General features: G+C 40.2%; 1 protein-coding gene across 5 annotated transcripts in view; it reads right to left on the bottom strand.

Moving 5' to 3' along the window:
• Nucleotides 1-22657, bottom strand: part of DGKH (diacylglycerol kinase eta) — a 175548-nt gene that overhangs the window by 100012 nt on the left and 52879 nt on the right. For 3 of the 5 annotated variants that reach the window (XM_046664536.1, XM_046664534.1, XM_046664535.1), the window contains exon 3: nt 1590-1700. In XM_046664536.1, coding sequence (XP_046520492.1) covers nt 1590-1700 — 111 coding nt within the window. Of the gene's footprint in view, nt 1-1589; nt 1701-1845; nt 1905-15011; nt 15186-22657 lie in introns of those variants that run through there. The other 2 variants (XM_046664538.1, XM_046664537.1) reach the window with 2 other exon arrangements.

The raw sequence follows: 22657 nt of genomic DNA, 5'->3' as shown, positions 1-22657 counted from the left end.
TTCAAATGAGATGATAAATGTGCTTGGCAAACATAAGATTATGTTTCTTTTGTACTCTTAAAAGCGGTTTTAATAAAAAAAGTTTTAGTAGTCAAAACTCCATAGAAATGGAATCTTTAAAAGTGAACAATTTAGAGATTAGAAAATTCTAGTCAATAAATGTATCCTTCCCACTTTTAGTGAGTTGGTCATTGTTCACACTCATTCAATGCTCTTGTAGCAAAGCAGGGATAAAAATGCACCTTAGAACTACAGAATAGGGGACCCCCATCTCTGATAGCTTCCACTTCCCCCAAGATCTCCAGGGTTTATAAAACTCTGTTTCAATCCAACCAATCTGACTATATGACTTGTTCCCTGACTAGAAAGAACTTATAATCTAGCACAGGAAATGAAGTAGACACAACTAATTTTAATGTAAGACAGACTATTAAAGGTGGAAGAGAAGAGATACTACGAAATGCCCCGGAAGGTCACAGATAATTTCTCCAGCAGAATACACTTAAACTCTTTCTCTTGTGAATGATGGAGTAAAGACTATCTGAGGGGGATCTTAAAGAAAACAGGGAATTTCTTCAAGTGGAGATAGAGAGAAAGTCATCCTGGAGATGGGAAACATGGGGTAAGGCTGAAGGCGATCAAGTGGTCAGCGCTATCTGGAGATAAATGTGAAAAGTCAGGATGGAGCCAGATCAGGGACAATCTTGAACATAATGGTTTTTAAAATATGATTATTTTATTTGGTTATTACTTCTACAGCTGCATAAACTAAGAATTAGGTTTGTTTGTTTATTTGTTTTTACCTCTTGGCATATAACCATAATAATTATATGAGGAACATAGATTTTTAAATATGGAAATTATCTATTCAACTGGCACAGTAGTAAGAAATTTCAATGTTTATTTTTAAAGGAATATTAAAACATCAGTTTTAAATGGAACCTCATCATTACAAAATTTTTCTCTCAAAACCACATCATTTTCTTCTTATTCAACTGTTATATAAAAATTATTTAGAGCCTTGATTTTATTTCACTACGATTTTTATTCTTATCCGCTAGCATAACTGAGTGATTATTTTGTATTAGGCATTATTTAAGTGCTTCATGGGCATTTTCTCACTTAAGCCTCCTCTCATCAACACCTGCAGTCCACACCACTCCACCAGAATGTGCTGGAACTGGAATATGAACTTTTGTCTGAAACCAGAGCATGAATTCTTAGCAACTACAGCAATTCTCTCTCTCATAGTCAGAGCAACATCTATCAGGTAAAAAGTAGCAAGAAAGGCGGGTAAACCCCAAATTTTGAGTTTATTATATCTAATAAACTTACACTTAATGCTTCATTTCAATTGGAAGGAAAAGAGAAAGAAAGCAAATTATACTAAAACCTTCCTATAAGATTATCCTTAGGGAACATGGCACAAAACGGACTAAAATAGAGCACCCTGGGATTTGGTCCAACATGGATCACATTTATACTGAATTCACAGAGGAGCAGTAAGGCTATAGCAAGCACCAAGACAAAAACAGCTTAAAGAACATCCACAAGCTCAAGTGCGTACAACTAGGATTCTCTCGAATTACCTTTGAGTCCTTTGCATAATAGAGTGTGCGGCCTCGAAGTTTGAAGTATCGCTTCTTCCACCTTTGGAAAGAACTGGTTTGCTTCAACAGCTGTCCCTCTTTAATACTGGTCTGGGGAGAAGCAGAAGCACAATGACGTGATCAAAATGAAATCCGAAACCAAACAAAATTCAGAACTAATGACACACTATCATTAACATTTTGACTATTAATTCCCATGTCTTACAAATTACATGAGAGAATATTTTCTTCTCACCATTCCACCAAGGGAGCACATGTGCCAAACCCCAAAGAGCAAAGGGAAATTTGACACGGTTCCCTGCTCTCCAAGTAGTCACAAACAGTATGGAGGACGTGCACACAAACTAACACCTGCAACACAGTGTGATGCATACACATAATGTGCATGTTGTGTAATAACGTAATGATTAAGAAAGGCATGGGCTCTGGAGCCAGAAACCTTGTGTTCAACTCCTGGTGCCACCACTTAGCAGCTGGATGATCTTAGACACATTACTAAATTTCTTCATGTCTTTATTTATTCATCTATAAAATGGGGATGACATGCGGCCAGCCCTGTGGCATAGTGGTTGGGTTCATGTGCTCTGCTTCAGTGGTCCAGGGTTCGCAGGGTTGAGATCCCAGGCGTGGACCTAGCACCGCTCATCAAGCCATGCTGTGGCAGCAACCCACATAAAAAAATTGAGGAGGATTGGCACAGATATTAGCTCAGCAACAATCTTCCTTACAAATAAATTCTTTACAAATAAATAAATAAATAAGGTGGGGATGACAATAGGCCATACCTTATAGGGTTGTGGTGAGGAATAAATTAAAAAGATGTAAAAGACTTCTTGCATGGCACATAGTCAGTCAGTTCTCATTAGCTACGTGTTATTGTAACAAACACATATTCAAAGCACTGTGCACGGTGGTCCAGAGAAGGAAGCATGACCTCTGCCTCAGAGGGAGTCAAAGAAGTCTTCCCAGAGGAGAGCCCAGGGTGGGTCTTGAAGGAGTTTATCAGAATGACAAGGGATGGAGAAGGGTATTTTAGGCGTGTGCAAAAGTAGAAAGTTTAAAACAGCATGGAGATTTGGGGAATCTTCAAAGAGCTTTTGGTTATAAATGCAGGGTGGAGTTTGCAAGGGGGAGCAGCAAGGAGATGTGGCTGGAAGAGGTGGGCAGGGGCTCCACAACTCTGGGCTAGACCCTGTGCTAAGTGCTTTATGTAAACAAGTTCATTTCATCATCACCAACAAAATACTTGGAACCCCTCTGACTTCATCTGGTATCTCTCCCCTGCTTGGTCCCCTCAACTACAATGGTGCGTTGCTTTTAAGAAGGCATGCGTGCGCCTCCCTTAGGTCTGGACACTACCCATTTTCTTCTGCTGGACTGCTCTTCCCTCAGATATTCATCTGATCAACTCCTTCACCCACTTCAAGTCTCTGACATTCTCAATGAGACCCACCTCATTGCCCTCCTATCCAATACTACAACATGCTCTCCATATTTTCCCCCATCCTGATCCTATTTACTCCCACACAAAGTACTGTCCATCTTCTAACATATAATGTAATTTACCTATTTATTATGTTTATTGTGCTACCCCTATTAGGATATAAGGTCCCTGAGTTTACTATATCTAATAAGGTTAATGTTTCATTTTAACTGGAATGGAAGAAGGAAACTACATTTACAGTAAACTAAACTTACAGCCTTGCTATGAGACTGTCCTTAGGAGACATGTCATGGGACTGACTCAAATAGATCCCCTTAGGCTGGGGTCCAAGAAGGATCACATTTATAGTGAATTCACTGAAGTGCAGTAATGCTATAGTGAGCATCCAAGACAAAAACAGCTTATAGAACCAAAATTTTAAATCCATCCCACTGGATTGCAAACTGATGCATCTCAAGTGTCTAGAACATTATCTGGCACATATCATATTAAGACCTATATGAATGAATAGCAGATGCTGAGATTAAACCCATGTCTGTTTGACTCCAGCGTTTATTCCCAACTTTTACACTACACTGTCTTTTATTATCAACAAGACATGAAATATTGAGAAAGGTTTGTTGTCTCCAATAAGGCAGTTAGGCCATATTAAGGTTTACTTTCAATTCAATAAGAGATTTTTTTCTAGAGCTTGCTCCCAGATTGTCTTCCAGGAATTGTTGTGAGATCATTAAAATGTAATGATAACAAAATACTTCAAATGATAATAACAAAATACTTTTGAAACTTCAGTACCAAAGAGCCCAATTTACAGTCAGACAGACAGACTTCAAGTCAGGCTCCATCACACACTAACAATATAAACCCGGGCAAGTTCTTCAGCTCTCTGTGTACCCAGTTGCCTCTCTTAAAATATGGGAATAATAATATCAACCTCACAAGCTTGTTGCTTCCAATTTAATAATAAGATAATGCCTGGAGAGCACTTAGCACACTGTCTGGGTTACAGAAAACATTCAATAAATGGCAGAAAAGTGTTATTATTATGATATCATTATGCTATTAAGTTCATGGAGTATTTGCCAGGCACTAAATTATAAGAGCTTCTTGGAAGAAGTGAAGAAGTGCTTGCAGGCCACTGTGAGGGCAAATAACAGCTGGAGTAGGAGTGTCAAGAGATGAGGTTAAGGGAGACAAGAGCCAGGAGATGTTGGCCACAACAGGGAGCTTGCTTTTTACTCTAAGTGCAAAAAGCTAGTGAAATGTTTGAAGCAGGAGAGTGAGAATGGGGAAATCAGTGAGAAAGGAAATGGAGGGTCGACTGGGAGGCTGCTTGCTGCAGGAGTCTGAGAGGCACCAGAAGCTCGAACCAAGGTTGCAGCCTCACTGAGACAAGCATAAGTTGAGGAATTTGAGATGTTATTGTGGAGGACGAATCCACTGGACCTGCTAATAGATGTGAAGGGCGAGAGAGAGAAAAGAACCAAGGAAAAATCTAAGCATTTGGCTTGGGCAACTAGATGCAAAAGAGAGAGAGAAAGGGGTATCAGGAAGCGTTACTTGGTGAGCTATGGTGTTGCACTGTGTAGCATCTGATGTTACCCCGGGCAGAGAGTCTGTAAGTCTTAAACCCAAAGTATTGAAAAGCTATAAAAATATAACTTATCCAAAGAACAAATTATTTGGCAATTCAAATTACAGAAGTGGGTGTATTGGGATTTTTGTAAAGTTCTTTTTAAGGCAATGAGGAAGAAAACTTCATCTTTGGTCTATATGTGTTCCATAAGCACTGTTTTAAGAAAGTGTAAATAACCTACTTCATTCTCCACGAGGTTATGAGAGTAATTTTCTAAAATGAAAACCTGGTTATATTATGCCACAGCTTAAAGCCATTCGTTATTTCTCTTTGCCTGCAGCACAAAGTCCAAACTTGTATATGTATCATAGAACGCCCCTGCATAATGCTCTCCAACGCCATCACCTGCCCTTGCCCTGCTCCTCCCTCTGCCTTAATGTCCTCTCCTCAGTTTACCTGTCTTGAAATCTCCCATCATGTCAACTCTGATCGAGTGCCACTACCCCTGTGAAGGCGTCTCCGACCCCCTGGGAAGAAACAACCACTTCTACCTTTGTCCCTCTAAGGCACTCTCATCCTATCTATATAACAGCACCTGTCACACTGAATGGCTTCAGTTAACATGTTTGTGGTCCCAACACGCTGAGACCTTCACAGGAGCAAAGACGGCGCCCTATGCATTTTAATAACATCGCCATCTAACACAGCAGCTGACACCTTAGGGCCTCCATAAATGTTGAACTGAACAACTTTAGTTAAAGTGTAAAATGGTATGTAAGATAACTTCATGTTTTAAAAGCATGAAAGAATTAGGAAAGAGGAAATAGTGACTGGAAATGATTGTACGGTTTCCAGCATTCAGCAGGTCTGAGCCTGCTTCTCTTCATTTGTATAAAAACAGCAGATACAATGCACAAAGGCATATGTGCCCCAAGGAGCACGCCCTGGGTGAGGGCGGGGACAGGGAGGCAGGGGGACAGGAAAATGTCTATCTGTCCTTATTTTAAGAATATTTCTAATTTAGGGATGATCCTTCCATAGTCTCTGAAAGCAAATAACTTATCTGTTTTTTCTTTATAACTTTATGTTCTTCAAACCGTGCATAAGCATGGATTAATTGGCAATATGTAAGGCTGCGAGGACTACAAAAACATGTAAGATACAGTCCTTCTCTTCAGGCATTTACAAACTTCTCTATGTTATTATATACAAACAGTTCATTTTAAATTCTTGAAGAAAAAACAGTCTGAGGCTAGCTTGCTTTCCTCTAAGAGACGTAATTTAAAAACTGAACTAGGAGGCATTTATTCACATGAAAGTTAATCCTCAGAATAAACTTCTGTTTGTATGTGGCTAGTTAAACCAATACTTCTTATAAAAGAAGGAGCATAACAAAAAACGATTAATTTGCAATAGCTCTAGGAAATATAGTCATATAATCAAAGTGTGGTTCAGAGAAAAACAGATGTGACTCCAAAAATCTCAAAATAATGAGTATACAACGTGAAGAAACAAGGACTCATTCTTTAAAATCATAATATTTATTATATTTGCTATTAATGTTCAACTAGAACAACAAATTGAAGTTAGTAACAGATACAAGAACGTTATGATCAGAGAGTCCTAATTAAGAATCTGTTAAAATCAAGTATCAGATTTTATTTTGTTCACAATCTCTAGAATAAGGGATAGACTCTCCTCTTCTTCAAAAAAGGGCTTAGAAATATTTATATTTAACTGCCAGTTAGTCATAATCTGGCATAGATTAGTTTAGTACTGTCTGACCCTTATGAAAAATCAGTAAAATCATAAACTTCACCGTAATCCAGTTGTAACCTAGTTCCCAAATATTAAAAAAACAAAAAGTTAAATAAACTTGGCTTTGAAAAAATTATTTCAATAAAATAAGCTTTAAGTTGAAAGATTTCTTATCTAGCCGGCTTTCTGAGAACGTTTTTAGTCCAATGTCTTAAAGCTGTGGAATTGCTCTTTTCACACCCCTTGCTTAGAGCAAACCAAAGTAATTTCTCTTTTAAACTATACACACATGAGTGCTCTGGGATTTCACCTAAAATTTCAGAAACACTTCTGTGCCACAAGTTGAAGTTCCTGAGATGGAACACTACTTTAATATCCTCAGGAGACTGCAACTTTACAAACACCATCCAATGAGCCTTTTTGTAAAGATAAGATTCTTTGGAAAATCGAACAATTTCTGCCTGATTTACCTGATAAATGTATATTTTCATGTTGGGTTTTTTGGTGCCATCAAATAGGTGTGGTGAAAAATCTTGATATGGTGAAGTGGAAATGTCAGTGATGACTCATTTTTTACAGATGCTTTCAAAATTTCCAACATAATCTCTAGCTTCTCCTCGTCTTGTCCTAACATGAACCCTTAACATACCTTCTAGGGAATGGCAATGGAATTTGCTGTGATGGGAGAGGTGAGTTGTTATGAACTGAATGTTTGTGTCCCTGAAAAATTGAAATCCTAACCCCTAATTTGATGGTCTTAGGAGGTGGGGTCTTCAGGAGAAGATTAGGTCATGGGGTGGAGCCCTCGTGAATGGGATTAGCGTCCTTATAAAGAGACCTCAGAAAGCTCTCTCACCCCTTCTGTCATGTGAGGACGCAGCTATAATATGGCTATCTATGAACCGGGAAGCAAGTCCTCATCAGACACCGAATCTGCAGGTGCCTTGATCCTGGACTTCCCAGCCTCCAGAACTGTGAGAAACAAATATTTGTTGTTTAATATTTGTTGTTAAGCCACCCAGTCTATGGTATTTTTGTTATAGCAGCCTGAACAGACTAAAACATGGGCAAAAAGAGTTTTCACCACTCTATAATTGTATGTAATCACTTCTTTCCTATCTCTTTTAACTAGTGTCTCCTCCATCTTCCCAAACAGAGAATTTTTCTTTGCCATATACATTTCCTTATCCATTTGTCATATAAACCCCAAGAAAGCTGTCTATGCCTTCTAGGTATCTGTCCAGAATCTATAACATCCTGAGTCCATCTGGCTTTAATGGCAAGCCTCTTTAGTTTTACAGACTAAAGTGGAAATAATACCTGTCTATCACTATGTGCTATGATGATATGTGAGACAATGGATATGAAAGAACACATAATTCTTTAAAAATGTGGTATGACAAGATATTCTCATCATTAACATTAGTCCCCATAAGCATTATTTATTATAGAAAAGGTTTCATCTCTTCAATCCATCCTTTTCTGCTCCCCCTGCCATTACTTTAGTTCGAGCTCCTCTAATTCCTCTGAACTCAACAGTTCCCTAAATGTTCACTGTGCTATCAACTTTTCCCACCACTAGTCCATTCTTCCCACTACGGGCAGAATTATCACTGAAAAACACATTTGATCCCACCAAACTCTGGTTTGTTATGTTCAATGGTTTCCTATCACACACAGTATAATTCCAGACTCGTTAGCTAGGCACATAGACTCTTCCTCCCACAGCTTCATTTAACAGCTTCATTTGCAGCAGTCCTCCTACATTCACCTAACAGCAGAGTAAAAGAAAAGTACTTGCTTATCTCCAAATAGTACTTCCTGATGTCCAAGCTTTTTCATGAGCCCTTCCTTCTACTCATAATACTGTCCTCAGCTTCTGCTTGCAAACCCACCCCCATTCCATCATCCTTCAAGGCATAGGGACCATCACATACTAAGTGCACCCACAGCACTGTGCTTATACATAATTTACAGCATTAATCATGCTGTAGAGGAATCTTTCAAAATTTGTGTCTTTCCTATATCCTATTTATTTTTTCATCCTACATATAACCATGTATCTGATACCAGAAAAAAATTAATACATGTTAATTGATTTATTGAATAATCAGAAAATAAAAAACAAGAAATTAAAAGGATTAAAACATTTTTTCTTTGATAAGAATTTGAGGAATTTAATGGAGAAAGATATTTTCATTTTTCTTTCTAGCAAGTCAATATACAGACAGAAAGTGTAAAAGAAATAGAGCTAAGTCCTAAAAAGACCCCTGGGTTGGGTTCCATTTCTGGCTCCACCATTTACCAGCTTTATCACCTTAAGTAAGTAATAAGGTCTATGAACCTAAGTTTCCTCATCTGTAGGGTGAGGATAAACACTACCTGCCCTGTATGCCTCAGAGTTGTTAGGATGAAACACAATGTTGTGTAAATATCCTTCAGAAACTCCCCCATGCTATATAAATATAAATTATCACAAGTAAGGGACTATTTTAGCAGGTTATACTTTTGGGAAAAGGTGTTGTAAGTGGGACTGATACAAGCTAAAAAAAAAAAAGAGATATTCCTGGACAAGAGCCCAAAGCTTATATTTAGAGAAATTATCACACAAAGATCACGTATAACCACAAAAAGTCTAAAGTCCCAAAATGTATGAAGGTTTCTAAACTTTAAACATAAGATCAGAATCAATCATGAAATTGTATTCAATATCATAATGGAGCAGAGTTTGCAACTGCTACATTATTATTCTACTTCTCAGAATATCAATCGTGTTTACCAGAAAGAATTAGAAAGTGATGACGATTGTTGCCGGATAACTCCACTTGGAAGACACTGGCACTTCAAAATCCAATTGGCCCCAAACTGATATATCCATCTCCCCAACTAGCCTGCGAGCTCCATGAGAGAGGGCCACGGCCACCCTATTCACCACTGTAGCTCCAGCACTTATGGTTCCTAACACAGGGAACAGTTCTTAATAACTATTCATTGACAAATGGATGAAGTGAAGACTGACATTCAAATACAGCAGTTGAAATGTCTACTGGGGAAACTTCAACTGCACACTATCCTACGAGCTCTTAAGGAGGAGCCTGGGCAGGAGACTTCATAGCATTCTGAGAACCAGATCCAGAGGAGCTTATCTTGTGGCCATCTCTTTCTCATTTGCAAAAGTTCCTGCAAAAAGTATAGTATTTAGTTGTTGATTACTCTGCCTTTTTTTTTTTTCCAAATTGAAAGCCATTCTGCTTTTATCCACTACTATTTCATCATTATTAAGGGAAGCCATCTATCTCATCAACATTAATATTGTATTTGGGTGGTATACAAGGTACATGTATCTACAAAATGTGTAAATCAACTATTATTTGTAATAGATTTCCTATCCTTCCGTATTTTATCCAACAGTTGAACTCACACAATTTGGCTTGGAAAGCGGTCAACTGCAAACCACAAAGATCTACATTTGACCCCACATCTCTAAAACTCAAAATCTATCTTCATCACAAGTTTGCACTTTAGTGTATTGTGTCTCCTATTATAACATTGCTTTTTTTCTTTACTAGCCTTTCTATATTTTGTTTTTTTAAAGATTGGCACCTGAGCTAACAACTGTTGCCAATCTTCTTTTTTTTTTTTCCCTGCTTTTTCTCCCCAAATCCCACCAGTACATAGTTGTATATTTCAGTTGTGGGTCCTTCTAGTTGTGGCACGTGGGATGCGGCCTCAGCATGGCCTGACAGGCGGTGCCATGTCCATGCCCAGGATCCAAACCAGCAAAACCCTGGGCCACCGAAGCGCATGAACTTAACCACTCAGCCATGGGGCCGGCCCTATATATTTTTTTGTGATTATAAAATGAGGACTATCTTTCTCCACAAACATCCCAGAACTTATAATGAAGATTACTGCCCTTCATCTTACAGCTGTGGAAGGGAGGCCATTTGATCTCATCCTGATTAAGTCTATCAACCTCTTTTATCAGCTGTGTGTTAACATTGCCTTAAGCCTGGCTTTTCTATCAACCTCCAAAATTTCCCATCAATTCCTCTTGATTCCAGGCCCTTTGGGCTTCACGCCTTTGTGCTTCTTTCCCCTTCTGAATTTTCTCCCACTATTAATTTCTTACTTCCTTAAAGACAAATTTGAGCCTCTTTATTAAAATGAGTACATACATTACACTAAGCTTTATCAAATACACCAGCTGTTCTAAAATCTGTCGGGCTATCTGAATCACACGGACAACTTTATAGACATTAGCAGCCTCAGTTCAGCTGGGAGGTTTTGGTTAAATAGGTCTAAAGTTGGGCATAGGAACCTACACGTGTTAATATCTATTCTGGTGACTGTAATTGTCAGCCAGGACAATAAGCACTCTCATAAAAAATATTTAAGTATAATAATTTGCAGAAGGCCTTTAAAAATTTATAAATCAGCACTTTGTGTCCTTTTTTCATTTACCTTTTATTGATACTATTCAGTCTAACCATTTGCTCTGATGCGGCTTTGAGCATTTAAAAACTTTGCTGTAAGAATCTTCCTAAAACACATTTTTAGGGAAGTAGTGCATCTCTCTGCTCAAAATGTTTCTCTCTGTGTATGTGGAGCCCAATTAATATGTCACTCCCGCCCTCTCTCCGCCTCCACTGGCGCTGCTCCAGAGGAGGTGAGGGGAGTAATTTGGATTTAATAACTGAGCATGCTCACTCATGCCCTTCCCGCCTTCCTCTGGAGAGCCAGCTGCCCGCAAGAAACCAAGCCACACTCAACTCTCTTTCAGAGAAAGACCAGATTTCATTGCAGATGAAGACCAGAATAAGTGCAGCGGTTGAGGGAATGAAGAGATGGGATCTGCACTCCACTCCACCGTGTGCTGGGAAACGCGGGAAGCGGAGTGGATAGAGAAGAGTAGCCTTAGCTGCTTATCCTTCCCCGACCCCAATGTCTCCAGCCTGCACCACCACCCAAAGCCCGCGCCGGCCAGCTGGACCGGTCCAAGAAAGCAAATGCTGGCGGAGGAACTGCAGTGGGAACAATGAGAGGATGTTTCAGACAGGAGCCAGAGGATAATGTGGTACGAGAGGGTATCACAGCTAACAGAAGAATGGAGACAGGTGTGTTTCTGGAACCAGTATGTAATGATACTGTAATAAGGTCATGCAGGTGCTTTGTCATTTACAACATCAAAAAACATGACCCTTTTTATAAGCTGCCACCTGGAGCAGTTGTCCTCAAGCCGTTTTGCGTATCAGAATAACGTGAGACTATATGACCAGGCACTTAGACTAGGTAATCCAGAACCAGACCCGCTCAGCCTCCCCATTCCAGGCTTCCTCTGAGGGATTCTACAGCTCCATGAAATACAGTTCAAAAACTAGGAGGCAAGATGATTACATGCATTTAACATAATGATATTTAATATTCACACAACAAAACCTTGGTATTTAATATTCTAGAAGTTTGTAAAATAGTTTTACTTTTTTTCTCAGAAAAATATACAACAACAATTGCTTTGGTTTTTTAAAAATTTTACCAGAAGTAATTGTTTACTTTTACATGTAACACACACACACACACACATTCTGATTCAGGTTGTTGGGAGGTATATGTATATATGTTGAGAGAAAAATGTAGTCAGATCATCCGTCATCCGCTGGCAGCATATACTCTCTACTGTGCATACAAGTGGTTGTTAAGTGAAGCATAAAACTCTAAAATGGGTCGGTGGCTCTGGAGTTTTTCATCCTGCCATATCCAATCCAGTGACATAAAAGACTTCCCACCACAACTCCTAGGACCTCTCCTCTGTCTAAAAAGGAAAAAATTCAACTGTTGACCAAAAGGCAGTTACACGGCAGCTTGCACAAACCCTGAGAAGTGACAAGGTCTTCTCCTCAAGAAATCCGGAGAACATACACACAGGGAAACAAAGAAGCAGCCACGTTTCCTCACACCTAGTGAGGCATTCTGAAACCTCTACGTATATTCAAAATACCTTCACTACTTTGTTTGAAATACTATAAACTCTAATATTTGGGACATTTATGTTTAAATATAAATTAATGCATTCTAAAACAAAATCATGGAGATTTCCAACATATTCTAATTACCCTTTTTACCAACAAACCATCTCGTGATGACAAAAGTATTTCATCCCTTATACTGGTTGGTAATTTTCTTGAGAAAAACTATAGATATAATTACCTTCCTGAGACTGTAGTTATTTTGCGAACTTCTATTTGTTAACTCCTAAAATTATGCTCTCTCCATTCTTAATATATTCCTTCCTTAAGAGTTTCTAAATGTATTTTTCTAATTAATATTAAAGAGATAAAAATGTATGATTTCATAAAGTGCTATTATTCTTTTATTCAAAGGAGAAGGTACAAAATGTGCAGGCTGTATAAACACAAGACACACTTTTTTCATAAAATACAATGAACTACAACCTATTGCCACAGGGTGGTAGTGGTGTTATGCCTAATGCTCAGGTCTTTCTCTCAGAGCCAGGAACACAGATGGGCCTTCTGTCAGAGCTAGATGAAAGCTTGCCTATGTTCGTGAGTGGCACATAGTAACTCTGCTCTAAAGGGGTAAAAAGTCTATCCTTCCCATTCTGAATTTACTTCTTCCTTTATCAAATGCCCCTACTTACTTCCAAGAATAATCCCTTTGCCCACACATGACATTTTGATGTAACCACTTTCCCACACGGCCACAATGACACAACTATTTTGACGTTGGGGCATTTTGATGCGGCCTAAAATAAACCACTAAACATTACGTTTATTTTTTTTTTAACTACTAACTAATGTACAAAACAGACAACCTCAAGCCCTGCCTGAGTCTCACAATACTGCTGCTCTCCTGATGTTCCCAATCCTGGACTGATGTTCGCGGCTGAGATAGGAGCTGGGGGTCAGTGCTGTGGCCAAGGATGGGATGCAAATGCGTGAAGCTCAGGATCTGACAGACTAACCACATATAACCAGGATCATATATTTACCAGATATGCTTACCTCAGAAAAGGCTATTAACCATTCTATGCAAAACATCTGCTTAGTTTCTGGAATTTCAATTGTATCTTCAATAATCTGCCTCTCGAATTCTCTGGTTCTTCCCCAGAGACAACCAGGGTCCCTAATGCACAGGAAATTCTGTTATATTTCTGCCAGTTCTCTGAATTCATAGGTAGGTAGGTAGGTAGCAGGTAGATAGATAGACAGACATATAGATGTTATATTCAATATCATAAACTCCACTCTCTTGATGGTTTCAGCAGGCAGGACTGATACCCTTAAAAGGAGAACTCAGTTCTAGCAGATTTTTTTTAAAACATCTTAATTGTTTGCACAAATGAATGAAATCAAATGTGACTGTCCTCTGTGATTAGGATGGGGCAGAGAAAAGGTCAGAGAGGAAGGCTGTGCAAATTACTAGGTAAAACAGTAATACATACATACATACCTAATACCAACATGGGTTCCAAACTTTAGTCATGACAGTGGGTTCCTTTAGCTGGATCCATCCCCTGTCATCAATTTATTCCTCCTCTGAGACCCTACCTGCCCTGCTCTTTCCCCTCAAGAAAAACTTAACTCCTCCCTCCTTTCTGCTACTTCTGCACATCATTCTTACTCCTCTCTTTGCATTGTAGTGTAACAATCTGTTTACACGACACACAGAGGTGCAGAGCTATCGCCTGGGTGTAAATCTTGGCTCCACCGCTGACTAGTTGTTAAAGACCTTGGGCAAATTACTTAACCTTTTTGTGCCTGAGTTTCCTCTCCTTGAAAATGCGGACAATAACACTGATAACTAAGTCGCAGGAGTGTTGTGAGGACTAAATGAGTCAACGCCTGTAAAGGACAACAGTTCCCGACACGTAGTGCTCAGTAGCTATTTGTTGTTCTTGTGCTATTCTTGCTCCTGCCCTTTATTGGCAGTAAACTTCCCAAAGGCAGGACCACGTTTACTTCATCTTTGTGGCCCTGGCACACAGCACCAGGCCCATCACCTCAGTGGTACATTTGTCTGTTAAACTACATTAAACTATTCCCTCTGAATTCTAGCTCTAACTCTTTCCTCTCCACTTATTCTTTCCCCTTGGCAGGTGTGATCTTAAAAAGTAAAAACTTTTTTCACCTCTTGATTATGTCCCAGGTTGCAATCTATGCCTTCCTCTCCATTACTACAAAACTTCTTAAAAAAAAAATAGAATATTCTTGCTGCCTCTTTCCTTTTCATCAGCCTTACTGCACAGCTTTCACTCCTTCTTCAAGAAAGCTGCCCCTTGGCTATTTCCAATTATGTCCTACGTACCAAGTCTCTCTGAATGGACTTATCCTTGGCAGAGCTCCAATTACGTCCTCTAAATATATACATAACTCCTCAAACAAATTTATACAATTATTCTCAATTTTTCACTCCAGCTCCATTTACAACTGCTTACTTGACATCTCCGCATGGAGAGGCTATCACCACTCAACAAGTCCATTTCATTTCATGTCATATATGTCTCCGTGTAACAGAAAAAATATTGACCTGATTCAGGAAAGGTAGATTCTAATTCTGAAAGTACCAGTAAATAACTACCCAACACTGGGTGAAAGTCACTTACCCTATCCAGAATTCAGGATGAACTCAGCACCTTCCACGGCAACTCTGTTCCTCTTCCTATGACTCCATCTGTTAGCAGCAGCAGCATTTTCCTAAGCATACAGTCCCAAAACTTCCAAACTATCTTTTATTTTCCTTTGCCCCTAGATTCTTTAGTCTGATATCAAAATGTTTTCGAAATCTGGTCTTCCTTTCTGCTCCTACTACCAGTGCCCCAATTCGGGTAACTTCGTTATTTCTCATCTAGACTTTAGCAATTACCTCCTATGAAGAAATGAAGACCAGCATTGGAGGAACAACCTCCTGCTGCAGATAAGAACCGGATCAGCTAGCTTGACTGCCACCAGCACTAACACTTCATTTGTAAGTCACCGTTTCTCCTTTAAGTTTGGCCCAACTGTGGGAAACAACTCTACTCTTAATAACTCATAATAAAGTGGAGACAAGACAGAACTCTCAAACAAGTCTTTACCAAAGGTTGGCAATAACAAAAGAGACAAGACCCAGAGATGACCATGCTACACAACATGAATAAAATACCTCTTGTCCTCCAGGCCTGTGGCCCAAAGAGGGACCCGGGACCTTTCTGTCCTGGCTCCTCCAGAAGGTACACATGAGGTGTTCCCTTATCATCAAGGAGAACAAGCTCAAAGAGACATCACACTCAAGGTCTCCAAACCAAAACCAGGAAGCCGAATCTTCCTGTCAGCCTGTCTAGTGCCTGTCCTCACAGTTCTCATTCCTCTACTCACAGGGATGCTGAGTGACTGGGGCAGGTCTCGACTGAACACCACAATCCAACGGAAGTTCCCTATTGTTCATAAAAGAAAATCATAGGGACATAAACTAGTCCCTCCCTCTAATTAATTCTCCATACTCCTTTTCTCCAGAATTGTTTCTCTAAGAATGGCTGTCATCCTGCCACCTCCCTGTTCAAAATCTTTGTTGGTTGTTCATAAACGACAGAATAAAACAAAAACTCTGCATTTAAGGCTCTTGACTGTCTACACCTTTCCTGCTTTTGTAGCCCCTCTCTAGGTGAGGCTTCCATCCCCACTGCCCCTGCAGTCTGTGCTCCTGGCATACTAGTCCACCTGCCATTGGCTGAACACACACATCCTCCTATCCTGGGGCCTTTATTTAAAGTGTCTTTCCACAGGCCCAGAATGCTTTTCACCAGGATCTTTCCTCCTCATTGATTCACCCTTAAATGCTGGGCTTAAATACCTTCCTTTCCAAATGTGTCACTCAAGTAGAGCTCACTCATTTGCAATTCCACGCACTCAGTCCTCACAGAGCCCTATTTGTAAAAGGTAATGGTTTCGCAGAGGAGAGCAAGGTGCTAAGATTATGTTTACTCTAAAAAGCTTATCTCTCTCATTTTCCATATTGTCAGTGGTACATGAATTCTGAAAAATATATTACAGTATGAGAAGAAAATGCGTGTGGGGGGCACAGCTAGAAGATGGCCATCTGTGAACCAGGAAGCAGGCTCTCACCATACCGTGAATGTGCCAGCGCCTTGATCTTGGACTTCCCAGCCTCCAGGACTGTGAGAAATAAAAGTGCTGTTTATAAACCATCCAGTCCATGGTATTTTGTTATAGCAGCCTGAATGGACTAAAACACCAGGCTTTTTGCAGTTGGATGTCTCCTGTGGCTACAATCTCGCCAATGGAATGTCAGCAGAAATAACAGGTGCCATTTTGGCCTAGGGCTTTACACATGGGCCTACTTCCTCCATCTTCTCTTTTGCCATTTTCTGGATGGAACCTGGAAATGGTGACATAGCTTTGATCACACAGGCAAGGACAATCCTCTGGGGAGATGGCAAGGAAACAAAAAGAAAGGAACCGGGGTCCCTGAATGGCCCCAGGTAGCAGAGACATCCACTCACCTCAGAAGACTTCCTTGGACTATGATGTTAAGAGAGAAATTTCTTTGTTTTCTAAGTCTCTGAATTTGAGGGTTTCTTTGTTATTACAACCTGGAAACTCTAATATTCAAACTGTTAGACTCCCCCAACCAGCTCTGGACCACACGCCTCTAAACAATAAATGGTGAGAGAGAAATAAACTTTTATTATTTAAGCACCTATATTTTGAGGTTTTGTCACAGCAGGTTAGTCTACATATATTATGCTCTTATCATCTCATCTGTAATTAGTCACTATATATAACATCTAGGAATAGGTGCAAGACTCTACCCAACATCCATTTCCCTTTTCCTCCTCCCTAACAGTACCCTGGTTTGGTTTAGATACCCACTCTTGCTCTGTAAATCAGATGCTTAGAGGATGCTGACTCTATTCCTAGTTTGAGCAAGTACATATTAATTAGTTTAATAAATTGCCATGAGGACTCCTTTCCCCTTGCCATCAGTAATTAGTTCGGAGGTGAGATGTGACTCAATTCTGGCCAATGAAATGTGAGTGGAGGTCTCCTGGCGGGACTGCTTTTGTGTGCCTGCAGAGAGGGGCTGTTTTCTGTCTGCTGTCTGGATGTGACACCTGGAATTGATTCAGGCACTTTGCTAAGCATACAATTAACAGAGACAGGAGAGCAAAGCCTGGAGAATCAGAGAGAGAAGTGAGTCAGAGCCTGCCCTTCCAGGTACTTAAGCCAATATGATTTAGGGTACTTGTTACCTGCAGCTGGTGGCATCCTAACTGATAAGGTATAAAAAAAAGTCCCCATAGAGTGTACATAATAAAACAATCCTAAAGAGAAAACAGAAACAATACACTATCCCTGCCCAACCACAAGCTGAAAGAATCATTTAATTATTATCACCTTAATAACATGAAGCAGCACAAACTCAGCTATGTTAAATAGCACTCTCCATTTACTTTATTCTGACTTCAAAATGACAATGCACAAAGCTATGAGGCTTAAAATTACCAAAACTATAAACCCCAAATACAAACATACCAATCTCCTTATCCCAGACTACAGAGTACTCCCGGAAAGAGAAGCAAAAGTCTCATCTGCCTGATCCACTTAATTCCTGTTGTTTCACTTCAACCACGCATATTGCGGGCTATTATCCTTTTGCTTACTTCTTACTAATTCTCAACACAATCTCTTAAAAGCCTTTCTAAACATTCTGTACTCTCATCAAACCCCAAATTAGTATAGCCATTGGCCCAAATAAGCAGGACTCCACAGAGTGCAAGCAGCAAAAACCATATTCTTTCTCCACTGCGCCTTTAAGCCATTCAGAAGCCTATATTCATTCCTTGTCGTGGATGAAATTTGTTCCAAACCTTTTCCAGTCATTCATGAAAATTAAAAGTCCTCTGGTCACTTCTAGTCACAAAAACAATTATATTTCAGTAGATAAAACGTCCAGCCCTAACTCCAAACTTTATTCAAAGTTAAAGATTTCCCCCTCCTCCAGGCCAGGCTGTTGCAGGCACAGTAGGCTTCTGCTCTTGAATCTGTCAGCTCCCACCTTCAATTCACTACCCACGGTGTCTGACTCCTCAAATGGGGGCCTCCTCGTGGGTTCTGCAGAGATTTCGGAAACATCCTTCCGCAGTTGCCAAGGCTGAAGCAAAGCCTCTCCTCTGGGTGAGCACTCAGAACGCCCCCGCACCCTCCAGCCTCTCCCTCGGAGGGGCACACCTCCAGCCTCTACTACAAAGGTCACACTGTCCCTGGCAGGAAAGGCTCTTGCATGGAGCCACTCTTTAAAAGACTACCAGGCCCTCTCCTGGTCCACGGAAAACAGACCCCGCTCCCTTGTTATTAGTGAAAGCACAGCTGGCTCCAACGTAGCCGCCTCTCAGTGTTCTGAAGCAAGGCTGCTAAGTATAGCTCCAGCACTTGACCTCTAAACTTTTCTAGTCCAGTTCAATGTCCTCAGAGCCTCAGGAGGACACAGATCACATCAAGAGAGCCAAGCAGTCTCCTTAGCAGTCTCCTTCCAACCCCCTTGCTCAGCTTGAGGTGAGACGGAAGCATCCCTCTCCTTCCTGCCCTCCCAGCCTGTCTTGGCTCTTCCACCTCAACCACAGTTTCAAGATGTTAGCTAAGAAGCATAAACCTGACTTAGGAATGTGGATACCATGGCCACCTATTGTTTTGTTTGCAACCTTTTGGGGCCTCAGCCAAAACTGAAACAGAAGGAAACCCATGTCAACATCCTGTTTCACTTGTTTTTCCCAATATCCAATATGTCTACCTCTTCCTACTTCCTCTTCCTCCAACATCTAGAACAGATTTCAGTCCTTCTGTTTTCACAAATTTTTTTCCACGCACCTCTTTTTACTTGGCCATTATCTTTTTCCGTATGTCTCTCCCTCTTGCCACTATCAAATCTCTAGAAGCAACTGACTAAACTCATCACTTTTGTTTCTTCACCAAACATTTCCTCCTACCATCTGCCAATATATTTCTCCTCCAGAAGTCCCTGAAATAGAACTCTCCAGTCACCTGTGACCTTTTAGTTCAGTGCTGTCCAATAGAAATTTGTGCAATGATGGAAATGTTCTAAATCTGCACTGTCAATAGAATAGCCATTAGCCACACAGGGCTTTTGAGCATTTGAAATGGGCGAGTGAGACTGAAAAACTGACTTTTTAGTTGTATTTAATTTTAATTGATTTTAAGTAGCTACAGATGGCTAGTGACTACCATATTGGATAGCATGGTTCTAGACAAATCAAATGGCTTGCTCCCAATTCTCAATCTACCTTTAATGCTACATCATTTGGTACCACCGACATTCTTCCAGGAACTCTCCTTTAACCATTAGTTCTAGAAGACTATTTTAAAAGAATGTGCAGAATTAAAACCAATGGGCTAAAGAAAGAGGCAGGTCTGAGTGGGGGTAATAACATGAATACAGGCACAGGGTAATAAAGCAGCAAATGGTGTGTGCATTGGGGAAGGGAGTAGACAGGAGTGAAGAGAAAGAGCAGACTAGAGCAGAGGATAAGGGCAGAGTTAGTAGGGAGGGGAAATCGGATGGGTAAGCTGGAGATGTATCATAAAGACCACTGACAGCTAGGGGAAAAAATCATGGAGGTAAAATTTAGATCAGAGAAGATACCGATGAGAAAATAAAGATGCGCTTAAGGTCACAGAGTCTTTTGTGGCAGAGCTATAGCTAATATCTAGGTTTACTTTCCCCCACAGTAGGGTTTGTTTTTCAAACATTTAATTAAAAGGTTCAGTATTTGTAAGAAAACTAACTCCGGCAACGGTATGCAAGAGAGTTTAGAAAGGAGAAAGTTTGGGGGCTGGCCCCGTGGCCGAGTGGTTAAGTTCGCGCGCTCCGCTGCAGGCGGCCCAGTGTTTCGTCGGTTCGAATCCTGGGCGCGGACATGGCACTGCTCGTCAGACCACGCTGAGGCAGCGTCCCACATGCTACAACTAGAGGAACCCACAACGAAGAATACACAACTATGTACCGGGGGGCTTTGGGGAGAAAAAGGAAAAAATAAAATCTTTAAAAAAAAAAAAAGAAAGGAGAAAGTTTGAAGCTGAAGGCAACTGTGGTAACCCAAGAGTAAGGCAAACTGAATTCCTACAAGGTGGTTTTCAAATAATTTTTGCAGTGGATTCTCAATATATAAAATATGTAAGTGAGATGTTTTTTAAAGTAAATTCACCTTTAGGTTTAAGTGGGCAAAATTATATATTATGAAGTCAATTAACATGAACAGCACTCTTTTGAAATCCAGGTCTTTTCCCAACACGAGCTATTGAGATGGCACAAGTTAATACCCTGATGGTATCTAACGTGTTAAATTTTGTACATAATGTATTTGTTTGCCCATGCTGTTTCTCATTACTGTTTTTGAAACATTTTAAAACATATTAAAAGATAAAATTTAGAACAATGTTCATTGACCCCTTGAAACACCTCTGCAGCCCCCAGGGTTCTGCAGAATACAGTGTGAAAATCATTCAAACACAGGTTAGGGTCCAAGATTCCCATCTCCATCATCCTGCTTTACGGTTTTCCATGGCATGTATCATCTTCAAACATCCTACACAATCTACTTATTTGTTACACTTACATTTTTCATATAATTATATATAATTTATATTTATATATTATTTTTTGTAAGTTTTGTTCACTGCTGCATCCAGTTGCAAAAGAGTTGCCTGGCACAAAGCTGGTGTTCATTAAATATTTGTTGGATGCATGAATAAATTATCCTTCAAGCCTTCACCCTTGCTTACAGTGCTGCTTTATCTGCGGTGAAAATGGCCTCAGCCCCACCACCTTCTACTCCAGCAACACTAAACTATGCTCAAATACCCTCTGCTGTTTCTCCCCTGGTTGGTTCAGCATCAACCCTCCAAGCTGCCAGCAGAATCCTGTGCAAGACACTTTCCATCCCACTTCTTTCCTGCAATTTTCAATGTCCATGTCTCTGCACCCATGAAGGGGTACCGGCTCCTTAAGGGCCCTCTTTCAGCCCCAACACTCTGCATGCTCCCTATCATGTACCAGGTGTTTAAAGAAACATGTTGAGATGCTAGAATTGAACAGACAAACTAGAGACGTATTACAAAGGAAGAATCAACAAGACTTGATAATGAGAGACAGAGAGAGTAAAGAAGAGAGAGAGGAGAACAGAAAAATTGATACTACCATTACCAAAACAAGAGACAGCAGTGGGTTGCCCAAGCGCTACAATGTTCAAAGCAGGGCAAGCACTTAGTAGGGAGGCTGTGGGTTGGAATCAGTCAGGAAAGAGCTGATGAACTGAGAACCTTTACAGTTACTCACAAACCTGTGGCTCTATGAACCAGTATGGAGGAGAAGACGATGAGCTCAATTTTATTTATATATATACACACACAGATATATATAAATATATACACACACACACATATGCATATATATATATATATTTTATATATATATATTTTTTTTTGCTGAGGAAGATTCGCCCCAAGCTAATATCTGCTGCCAATCTTCCCCTTCTTTTTTGTATGTGAGGCACCACCACAGAAAGGCCACTGATGAGAGGTGTAGGTCCAGGCTGGGAATAGAATCCAGGGTGCCAAAGTGGAGCATGCTGAACTTAACCACTAAGCCACCGGGGCTGGCCCAAGGAGCTCAATTTTAAACATACATTTGTTACAAAAGGATATCCAAGCAGAGAAGAAGCATCTTTTATTCATCCTGGCCCAGACAGATTTCCCTCTACTGTGACCTTCTATAGCACTTAAGTCTAATATAAAACTTGGCATTTAATCATGTTTCCAGTGAATTTGTAATTTTTCCAACAAAAAAACCTTTTTGCTAATTCCTTATGCAGAATAGTATACTTCTGGAATGTGTCCTTTCATACTAAAAATTACTTTTCTTGGACCCAGCCCAGTGGTGCAGCAGTTAAGTTCACACATTCCACTTCAGTGGCCCAGGGTTCGCCAGTTCAGATGCCGGGAGCAGACATACACACCACTTGTCAGGCCATGCTGTGGCAAGCGTCCCACATAAAATAGAGGATGATGGGCACAGCTGTTAGCTCAGGGCCAGTGTTCCTCAGCAAAAAGAGGAGGATTGGTGGCAGACATTAGCTCAGGGCCAAGCTTCCTCAAAAAAAAAAAGAATACCTCATAGAGCACTAGCAGATATATGCACTCAAATATTTGTTTAATTATTGGATTCCAACATTCACTT

Source organism: Equus quagga, chromosome 6, assembly GCF_021613505.1.
Source record: "Equus quagga isolate Etosha38 chromosome 6, UCLA_HA_Equagga_1.0, whole genome shotgun sequence".
Taxonomy (NCBI): Eukaryota; Metazoa; Chordata; class Mammalia; order Perissodactyla; family Equidae; genus Equus; species Equus quagga.
The sequence above is the reverse complement of the archived record's forward strand: the minus strand, read 5'-3'. Positions and strand labels throughout refer to the sequence as shown.